This window comes from Glandiceps talaboti, chromosome 13, assembly GCF_964340395.1.
Source record: "Glandiceps talaboti chromosome 13, keGlaTala1.1, whole genome shotgun sequence".
NCBI classification, from domain to species: Eukaryota; Metazoa; Hemichordata; class Enteropneusta; family Spengelidae; genus Glandiceps; species Glandiceps talaboti.
Window position 1 is genome coordinate 8592640 of NC_135561.1, and position 11760 is coordinate 8604399.

The 11760-nt window shown below is 37.6% G+C and overlaps 1 protein-coding gene across 1 annotated transcript; it reads right to left on the reverse strand.

The window, feature by feature from the left end:
• Positions 1 to 468: 468 nt before the first annotated feature.
• LOC144444192 (uncharacterized) lies at positions 469 to 5100 on the reverse strand. Its single transcript, XM_078133609.1, has 4 exons — positions 4940 to 5100; positions 3877 to 4032; positions 1151 to 1287; positions 469 to 536 (listed from the first exon to the last, which is right to left on the reverse strand). Exons 1-4 carry the CDS (start codon positions 5098 to 5100, stop codon positions 469 to 471), a joined length of 522 nt encoding a protein of 173 aa, XP_077989735.1.
• Between the last annotated feature and the right edge of the window lie 6660 nt (positions 5101 to 11760).

Consider the following 11760-nt stretch of genomic DNA (forward strand, 5'->3'; position numbering starts at 1 on the left):
TAGATAAACTCTTGAACATAACATCGTAGTTATGATTTGGACGATAAAACGATGGATTATCATCCCATTGTTTGTCACCTACAAATAGATATCAAGAAATGATGAGATAAACAATATCTTTGGGAGCTTGACAGGCAAGAAACCAAATTCAAAACATTTATTTTTGAAACTTCGACGTTCCTACAAAACTTTTCATCGGTAGAACCCCATGACCCTTGTCAGGTAAATAGATTAAAAACATATGTAGAGACTATTGCATGTCTGTATGTCGTCTCGACACTGTGGTTCTGCTGATATGGGTGTCATACCGGCGTAGTTCTCGGCCCTCGTTCGTTCAGCCATATAATCGCTGCTCTCAGATACTAGACAGCCTGAGATATGAAGGCATGGCCATCTATCACCAAATATGTTTAGTCAAAAAAGTGCCAGGGGAAAAACGGCGACGCTGATTTCGTTCCAAAAAGCTTTTTACTTGTGATGTCCAGTATGTCTCGAAGAATCATTTTCACTACGTACATCTACTTCGCGCAACTTCTCTAACAAATAAGAGGAATGGGGATTATTCAAATTAGTTATGATCCGACCGCTGTACACCGGGGTAGGGAATTATGGGTATGCAAAAAACGGAGGTGCTCAATTAATTTTGCTTTAATACGTCACCAGCGCCCTTATCAGTCTGTGTTCTGTTACAACGTACGCCGTATAAATATGAGGATTAAGACACCACTTCCCTTTACATATAAAGTAGAAACGATATAGGTACAGCTGTACGAGCAATAAAGCTCTTCCAATAATTACACATACCCAGAATCCCTACCTCAGTATACATGTACGTAAAGCGGGTCTGTTCATGGTTGATTTGTATATTTTTATTTCTCTTACTTCTAGAGAAATCGCGAGTTGCAGAGCTGGAGAAAGTGACTTTTTGAGACTGCTGGGTATCGACTATTAGCTTGGACAAAATCAGCCTCGCTGCGACCCCCCTTACAGACGTGCAACACACCCCTCCCTCGATGGTATGTAGTAGTAGGCTACAATTGTGTGGCCAGAGTACAGCCAGGAACGATTGTCAGTGTTAGGGCTAGCTTGTTTTGGTAGTATTTCAATTAGAATACTTCATTCTCAGTCTACTAGTAGTCTATATGCTTACCTCCGCTTTCAAAACAAGCCTCCTTCACAAATAGGTATCCATCCTCTTTCAACCACAAGAGGGAAGTCTTGACAAAATTGCGAACTTCGTTGTCAGTTAGGTACATTAACAACCAATTGGTAAATACTATATCAAAGCTGAAATGAACGTGAACATTTAACGAATATTAATAAGGTGACGTCATAATTATATAAACTGAGGAAACGAGACGTCTTTGATGAAGCGTGGGCTATAGAGGTTTATCTACCATGGAATCTATGGTAGAAAATACCGTGTTTTGTTAGGGTCTTCTGTAGTTGTTTGTTTGTCTGGTTGTCTATCTGGTAAAGGTCGGCATACGATGACGGAGTCTGGTATACATAATCGTATATACACAAATAAGCGAGTTATTTGCATGGATATGATATCTTCATTAGACTCAGGTCACGTATACTTGATTGACTTTATGTTCCTTTGGTGCTCTGTCATCTTCTGTAGTACATTTCAAATTATTTCAATTTTGTTTGTTTGTTTGTTTGTTTGTTCGTTCGTTTGTTTGTTTGTTGCAGTTGTTGTTGTTGCTGCTGCTGCTGTAACATTGTTGCCATGGCGTTTTGAATACCCCTATGAGGACCACATTGGAAATAAGTGTTTTTAAAAATACTTTTGTGTTATCCTCGGTGATTTTTATCCTTGTATTTTAATATGTACTTGTATAAATTTTTACCCAAATAAATTCAATTCAATTCAATCTCCGAAACAGAATACTACATAGAACGAACAAATGAATCATGCAACGGAACTTATTAAATCTGATATATCGCTGCTGGAGACATAATTCCTCAGCTCCAGGTCCGAGACTGTAGACATTCAATGGGTACATATACAGCATAATAATTACAAACGTGGTCTAGCGAGATCATTCTGTCGCCCAAACGATGAAAAAACACCTTAACGGAGAGTGATAGCGGCCATATGGATGACAAATCGGTATTTATTTTGGTGTTTATTAATAAGACAATTTCACTGTGTTTTTCTCTCAGACCAGTATAGACAATTCTCTACAGTGAGAGAAGTCTGAGGTTTTTCTATGTAGACAATATGTGCAACAATACCAGACCGAGTCAATGTTTGTTATTATTAAATGTATTGCCATTCTCGCAAGCCATAGCTGTCATTACTTCCGCGACCTCTTGACGGTGCGTTTTGGATGGTGCCGTAAGAGAGGGTGTGGTTTACGACGATGTATATTGCAAACCAATCTGATTAAAATCCGATGTAGATGTCGGCTAATCTTGCATTGCTATCTTACCATCGTTATTTAGCTTGAATTGACCTTCGTAGTAGATGTTTACGTTTTTAGCCTGAGGCTAAAAACGTAAACATCTACTAAACATCAACCGTAAACATCATTGTAATTCTGGCCGAGTTCACTGTCCTAAGCTTGCTGAACTATCGTCTGGTGTATGCATGACAGCACAGCGAGCGGTAAAAATAGTCCAGGGTACCAGACTACGGTATCCGCAGTACTCAGTAGTAATTCCAAAATGTCATGATGTCCAAGCTTTGCTTCGTTCAGGCGAAGTCTTCTCACGCGGCATGTGCCGTAAACTTATACGCACAAAATCAGTTACTTTTGTACGTCATAGTGTGTCTGGATAGATGTCACGAAGTAGTTTGTACTAGGGCTATAAAACTTAACGGCAGGTTCCCGACTTACAAAAAAAAGCAAGCAGGTGTACTCAATGGGCAGATTTGTGGTTTCCATTAATCATATGTTGTTTCAGACGAAAAATGATGTTTTTAATGGAATCGCCCCTCAAACAAAATTGCGGGGAGGGTGTTTAGCTGTACGTTCTTATGTGCCCCCCCCCCCCCACTGGTGGTGAAGGATATCTGCACTCCCTCCCCTCCCTTCTACAACTTGCCCGCCAGCCCACTGCCCAACCAACATTTGTGCGATTTACCCACTTTCTCAGGAAATAGTTTATGATTTCACTCATTAGTACACAATGTGTACGTGTGCCCCCCCCCCCCCATTCCATATGTTTCCCTCACACTGCATTAAAATCGGGATTTTCCTGCTTGTTTGCTTCCCTCTCGCTACCAACTGGGAAAAATTTCCCGCCCACTGAAAAATTGCACAAGAACAGCGTTTTGCAAGAACAGCTTCATTGGCTGCACTAGACTGTACCGCATGGGGATTGGTAGCAGTTGGTATTTTCATCTATTATAACTGACTGAGAAAACTAAAAATTGCACCGGCGAAAAATCTATAGTGGAATATATTATGTTTTATTGCGTTTCTAGGCCATCGGTTCATATGCAAAGTTTACAAATAGTGAAAAAATACACTTCTGTCGTACAGATAGCAAAAGTGAGAGAAAAAAGATATTACTTGGTATTTACCTTGAAAGGTCTCATCTCCATACTTAGCTTTATATACAGTGAGATATCTGAATTAGCAGTATTAATTATAAAGTAATGGGTTGGTTGTGAACATTGATTGGTAAGAGTTGATTTCTAAGGTGATCGATCATATACTGGACAAATTCAAAGAATGTGGTACTCATCTTCGACATCCCCTAAGTTGCAAATAGTACAAGAGTAGCAACGAGACGAAATGAATAAACCTTATCAAAGTTCTGAATTTTAGTAGTTTTCGGTGATACCGAAACGATAGATTTACAACATCGTCCTCCCTTCTATAAGAGTTGGCCTCAAATCTATCACATAACATTATCTACCTGTTCTCTTTAAGCTGTAGCTGTGTCACGTCTGCCTGGAGAAAGTCAATATTCTTGTGATGTCCATTCGTCTCTTTGTTCTTTTCAACGAACGACTCCATAAAATCGACCGCGGTAACGTGTTCAGCTTTTTCTGCTAAAATTCCAGTAAAACGTCTGAAAAACAAAACACCACTATCCCCTTTAATTTGTGTCCAGTCCCTTAGTTTGCCTGATTGAGTCATCCCCGCGAAGTAATTTCCCTCTAGCTCTCTCGCTGCGGGGAAAACATTTCACTGGTATGCCATAATTCTATCATTTCTATTACACCAGTATGTGTAGCCATCGTACAATATTTGATAATCTCGTTCAAACTACCATCTTGTTTGTTCGAACTTGCTTGTATGTGTATACAATTGTAATCAGGAGCAGAATACATTTCATAAAGTTCTCAAAATCATGACTAATTGTCATCATTGAATGTATACATCAAACATCAAAACTGTAATGCCCGTATAAAATGTGTGAATTGTGGCATTAAAATCACTGAAATCGTAAGAATGAAATAGTATAAAACAAACAAGTTTCCAAGATGGTAGTTGGAACAAGATTATCAAATATTATACGATGGCTACATACTGGTGTAATAGAAATGATATAATTGTGACAGGTACCACGCACAATCTTGTTTAAGGTCATGTCGTAACATAACATAACATTGACATTAGCGATTAAACTCGAAACCAAATTGCTCACAAAAATGTCGACCACGTGACATGTACGACGAAAGTATGCAGACATCTAAATCGTCTGCAACACTAATTTGGGGCTGAAATATGTAATAGTCACGTATATGGTATAGTATTTCCTATCTCTGCACGCATGTGAGATCGGATTATGGATGTTCTAATTGGTATAATATTCGAAATTACAAATTAACTACCATGGCAACGGTATGTTATTCTTCTCCACTATTAAACACAGTGCCATAGCATTCTTTTGATATGTGTCAGTGAAAGTTAATCTATTTCAGTTAAACAGAAAGTCCAACAAAAGTTTGAATGGAATATAAGTTGTATCCTACCCAATACCAGCTCCTAGTTCCAACAGTTTCGTTCCCTCGTATTCTGGAAGCATATGCAATATCTCCGGTCTTTCTATTTCATCCAAGGCGTCTGATGTCGAATCAAGGATTCCTGCTTCTAATGTTGTTTCCGTTGCATGCATCTTCCAAAAGTCCGTCATTTCCCTGCGAGTTTCAACCTCAACTGTGTCGGTGAAATGTAATGTACAGTAAATATCGTGATATATAGTATCATGTAGCAGAAATGAAAGACCTATTTATTCATCGAGGTATATTTTCACTTGGGGAAAGGCAGAGATAAAACGCTGTGAGTTTGTTTTATTTTCAGAGAACTAGATAGCCTAGGGACAAGTTTAAGGTCAAGTCCGATAATAAGCTGTACCAGTTGAGAGTACGCTAGAGATTATTAATTGGAGCTACTTCACTAGACTCCGTCGCGTGTTATTGCGATCGGTGCATCGGTGAGATGAAACGTTGTAACCTCTGTTTAACTGAGAAACTTTGGGTAACCAATGCTGAAAAGGGTATGTTACTGCACAAAAAATCCGAACTGGTCTCGAAATGTCGCCATGAAGGCAAATACTCGCTCGCCAACTACAGAAGTAAACCCCCGTAAAGAATAGTTTAGTCCGACCATCTTGTTACGCATTAAGTGCACCCACATCATGTGAAATGGAATTGTTGAAATTGGAACTTCATAGAACCATACGGTTTAATAGTCGCATGATGATCGCAACAAGTGTGAAACTCTGAGTAACGACTCATAACATCCTTACTCTTTTGAATTAAGCCTATAATGCTCTGCTACTAATATTTGCATCGAGCACTGTTCTCTCCAGCGAGACACTCATATATACATATATATATATATATATATATATATATATATATATATATATATATATATATATATATATATATATATAGTTTTGGTAGTACTGGAACTCTTTCTTGGTTGTAACTCGGAGTTTCACGCATTGCGCGATCATCAGACAACTGCTGGTTTCTACTCTCTGGGTGTGTGTGTATATATAGAGTGCAGACAATAGAAATACCATCACTATTGTCTGTGTGTGTATATAGAGTGCAGACAATAGAAATACATACACACGCAGTCTAACCACCTACCCAGCATCATCAAGAACATATCGTCAGCCATCGGCCGTAGAATTTCCGACATATCATCCGACGAACACATCTTCAACCAGGCAGCCCCACTGTACCAAAATGCACTAAAAACCAGCGGCCACAAAGAGAACATCACGTACACCAGCACCCCGACGCAGAAAAACAAGAAAAACAGAAATAGAAACACCATCTGGTTTAACCTACCATACAGCAAAAACGTAGCCACCAATGTAGGCAAACGATTCCTCAACCTAATCGCAAAACATTTCCCAGCAGACTCTAAGTTACACAAAATATTCAACAGAAACAATGTCAAAGTCAGTTATAGCTGCATGCCAAACATGGCTACCATAATCAAAGCGCATAACGCCACCATCTCCAACAGCGAAACTAAACCCACTCAAAAACCTTGTAATTGCAGACAGAAAGACACCTGCCCTTTGAACGGCGAATGCCAAACGGAAAACATCGTATACCAAGCCACCGTCCACGGAAAACAAACAAAAGTATATATCGGTCTAACAGAGAACAACTTCAAACAGAGATACGCCAACCACAAACAGTCATTCAAACATGAAAAACACGAAAACAGCACAGAACTATCAAAACACATTTGGAAACTGAAAAGAAACAATGAGCCTTTTTCCGTATCCTGGTCCATCAGCAAGACAGCCCAAGTATACACCAATAAAACAAAACGATGCAACCTGTGTTTAACCGAAAAACTAACTATTATTAAAGCAGCCAAAAGCTCCACACTAAACAAAAGAACTGAGTTGATATCCAAATGCCGACACGAGAATAAGTTTTATTTGTCCAACTTCAATAGAGCACCTATCACCTAAACTAAACCCATTAACTAACGGAACATCAAAGCCCAACATGTAACAACCCGCCAACACTTACTTGTCCGCACCCAATAACTCACACAATAACAACCAACACCCCCACACATACAACACCTACCCACCGACACAGACAATAGTGATGGTATTTCTATTGTCTGCACTCTATATATACACACAGACAATAGTGATGGTATTTCTATTGTCTGCACTCTATATATACACACACACCCAGAGAGTAGAAACCAGCAGTTGTCTGATGATCGCGCAATGCGTGAAACTCCGATCGGGTTACAACCAAGAAAGAGTTCCAGTACTACCAAAACTATTACGCTCTGCCACTGCGGTATAGAGCACTGTCTTAGCAGATTGATACTCACCGAGTTATATATATATATATATATATATATATATATATATATATATATATATATATATATATATATATATATATGGTTCATGATATTATTTATGTATGGTTCATGATATTATTTATATATAGAAACTTAAGTTAAGTTAAATCTCCAGCGAGACACTCATATATATATATATATATATATATATATATATATATATATATATATATATATATATATATATATATATATATATATATATATATATATATATATATATATATGAGTGTCTCGCTGGAGACTTAACTTAACTTAAGTTTCTATATATAAATAATATCATGAACCATACAGTTCTGACCCAAATATTTCGAAGAGACTGAGCTCCTCTTCATCGGTGGGTCTCCAGTTCTGTCAAGCAAGTTCTGTTACACTTTAAATACTGCAGACAGTGGTTATTGTCATGCAAATTAGTGTTCTTGTCTTGGAATGGTATGAATATTACACTCAGCCAACTGTGGAATACTGGTGACTACTGGTTGCTATGTTACTGTTTTCTATTGATGCCATTGGTGAGTGTGTCTAGTTTTTTTATCCACAATGATTCACGTAGTTGACGGTAGGTTTTATCTAAACAGCAATTGGTTCCAAATTGGGCAGAAACTTTGCATGCACATACATGGGTACATGGGAAGACGAATTAGAGCGGAAAAGCCAAGACAAGCCACTAGTACAATGGAGATATATCGATGACATTTGGGGACTCTGGACACATGGAGAAGAATCACTTTTACAATACCACAAGCTACGATACGGATGTAGAGCTCGATAAATAAATGAAGCAAAGGTGTTTTCAAAGTTTTATTAGAATCTACTCCAGGACTGTACATGCCCAATCATTGTTTTTTTTTAAAACTATTTTCAGTGAAAATACTGTTGGTTGTCGACATGTCTGATAGAAAATATCATACTCCAGTTACAGCTAGCACAACTTTAATTGATTGTAGTTTTTAAAAGAAATGAATTCATTATTTTTAGTAGCGTTTTTGTGAGCTTACTTATTTAGCCATACCTAGTGTGGACCATATAATATAACGTTGTCACTGTGCCAAGTCTAGTCACCATGCAAGAAATGAGAGACGTCCATAGAAAGTAATCGCTTTGAAGCAAATCGTACAATGTACAAATAAATAAGAAACACAGTAAATAGATTACAAACCGTCACCGTTGCTAGCCATCTTGTACTGCTTTCGTTAATGGTATCACCTCTGAGACAACAAAACTTCCACGTTACCAAAAAGCCTTCAACTGAAGTTTCCGTCTAGACTTCTAACAGTGATAAATGATGGTAATGTCACCAGAACGTTCCATTCAATGTTATGTAGAGGGACGAGTAACATGTATATTTCTTCTGGAGGGACTGAAACTTATAAAACTAGTTTGGTATTGAATTTACTTCTGAACTTCGCGACCACATTATGATGAAAAGGGAGAAATAATGTGCTGTAGTGTAAACCCGGTAACATTGGCAGCATAGATCTAAATTGTTGGAATAGGGGAAAGCTTGACGAAGTAATGTCCCATATGATAAATGGAATGTTCGACGGTGCTCTGACAAGTCACGCTCCCCGTGTGCGTGAGAATGTTCATTATTACACATGTTATAAGTCACAATAATTCAGCCTGAGTAAAGGACGAACATCATAGGGTAATGATTTGTATCACCCCACTGTGTACGTCAGAAATAAAACCGGCATTTTCATTGTTGACTATGCAAATGAGATAAATTGAGATAAAATAGATCCTAATACAAAACCAATCCCTGCTGAAAATAAGCAAATAAATTCATTTGTTTCTAAGCACATACCAATCTTTCAGATTGTTACACAATATTTGAAAAAAAATATTTGTTGGTTCATAAAGTGTTTCACTACATTTCTTGACCATTGCAAGTTCTGAAGTATATAACTATGCAAATTAGTTCACTGCAAAGAAATATTTTTATTAAAAACTTTAATTACCGAAGCATAGCCCAGAGAAGAACAAAAACATATCACAAGCTTCTTAAATATTACAAACCTTCAAGTAGCGGTCGTCTATTTCAATATGGCAAAAGCCTAAATGAAGACTTTCGATCGTCAACAGTTAGTTACAGAATTGAAAGTCTGTGGATGTGACAAAACAACTGGTCAGGAGTGTGTTGGTAGTTTTTCAAGGGTAGCGGAGAAAATGTCCATGTCACTACAGGAAAGAGTGTGTGGACAACATTTTGTGCAATTGGTGAATTCATAGATCATTGATGGGTGGTCTATGTTAAAGCATATTAACAATAGATTTCGTTTAGATTTCAAAATCCATTCAAGAGATTTCGAAAAGGACCGTACACAAGCGGAGTTGCTAAAACACAAACTCCATGATCACATCTGTTGTAAGTATTCATTGCAGACTTGAATGCCGTGTATATGTTTTGTTGTATTGTCATGTGTGTTGGCGATTTTTCGCCCAAAACTCAACAATTAATCTATACACTGAAAGTTTATTTTTAGGACCAGACAGACTATTACGTTGCATTATATAAGCTTACACTCGAAAAATGTGATGTTACAACATGACAAACTTTCACAGACACAGACAAACTGATAGAAAGAGTCGTGTGAACCACAGACAAGTACATTATGTGCATGAACCTACATCAGAGGGGCCTGGTGTTGTTTTTGTATCAATATTTGTCAGTTTTGATAGTGATAAGAAGTAGACTTTTTTTTCGTTCTGATCAAAGGCGTTTCTATATAATTCCTGCAATCATATGTACAAATATACAATATATATCAAAATTAATTTATATGTATACATATAATGCGAATATTGATTAACGTTCAGTATATATGCAAATGTCATGGGAGGGTCACGTTTTACAAAATGGGACAAAGGGGAGGGTCACTTTTTACGAATGGAGAATGGGGGGTCATGTTTTTTACCCAAGATTTCTCACTCTAAAATTGAAAAATAACATTATTAGCCTGTATGCCCTTGACATTTGTAACAATGTTGTGTAGAAACCCGGTGGCGCTTAACTTCAGTACGCAGTGCCTCAGCATGGAATTTGTGACGTCAATCATAACACTTTTAACATTGCAAAGTTAGATTTATAGTATCAATGTACACATTACGACGCTAAGATCATTACCATGTATTATGTACTATACCCAAAATCGTTTGCCAGTCCAGCTGTTATATTGAGGCAACGATCTCTCTCTCTTAAGCTTCTTCGTAGTGTTTTTAATTATTCTGCGACCCTTAGTCTGTCAAAATCTTCAGCAAGATTCAAAGACCGTGTTGTAATTATAATGTGTTTTTATTGGTGACTTTTTTTCTTTTTTCTTTTGATTTATTTGGTGACTTAGAAGTCCATTGAGTTGGCAAGTCCCAATAATCAATAGATAAACTACTACTACTACTACTACTACTACTACTACTACTACTACTACTACTACTACTACTACTACATCATCACCATCATCATCATCATCATACGGGGGTGCGCGGCCCAAGTTGAAACCATCTACTTATGCGCTATTCCGCAAAAATAGACCAATTGTTGATTTCCCGGAACAAACAGACCCTTAGTTAAGGACTACATATGGCAGCCCCCGGGTTGCATCTCATCATGCATGCATATTACGGATTGTCGCGTAAAAGAAAAATCTTGGGGGGAAATCTTCCAGTCATTTACCTTTATTCTTTTGATGTTAAGATATTTCTAAAGTATGGGGACGTTTCCTGTGTTATCGACCCATGATTAGGGAATTTTCAGATAAAAAGTCGACCCATGTTTAGGGATGTTTTCATGAAAAAGTGACCGACTTGGGCGGCACATACCCGTACACTTTTCTATAGGAGTACACCCCCTGGGAATTAGTCTTTCTCCAACGTAACGTCATGTATGTGAAAATTGGTGGTTGAGGGCGTTCTACCACTCATGCTGGGACGTAAATTTTCAGTTTTAACCGAGCTATTATTTCTTTTCATTCATTTTCACTGTTTCAGTTATCTTGATTCAATTTAGAGATTAATTCTCAAATTTTTTTTTTTTTAAAACCGGAATGTAGGACTGTTCGTGATATCTGAGTATTGAAATATGAAAATACCTAATCTTGAGAGTCGTGTCGTACGTTTACGCATGCGTCAATGAATCGGACACGCACATGAAATGGAAGCAGAAAGTTTTATTTGTTATTTTGTGAAAAGGTTGAAATGTTGCACTGAAAGAGATTGTAAAATGCATTGCATAGATAAAGAATATTAATATACAAAATGTTGAATAGTGGTAACATATATTTTTATAACCCAATCTCAGAACAAACAACCACGATATCGACACCGCATACATTTATACGAAGGTCTTCTGCAAAGTTCAAATCTCAGTAAACCTCGAAGTTACACCTTGTCAGGGCGCCCTCGGACATCGAATCCCTTTTTAGAAACAAGGCCGTTG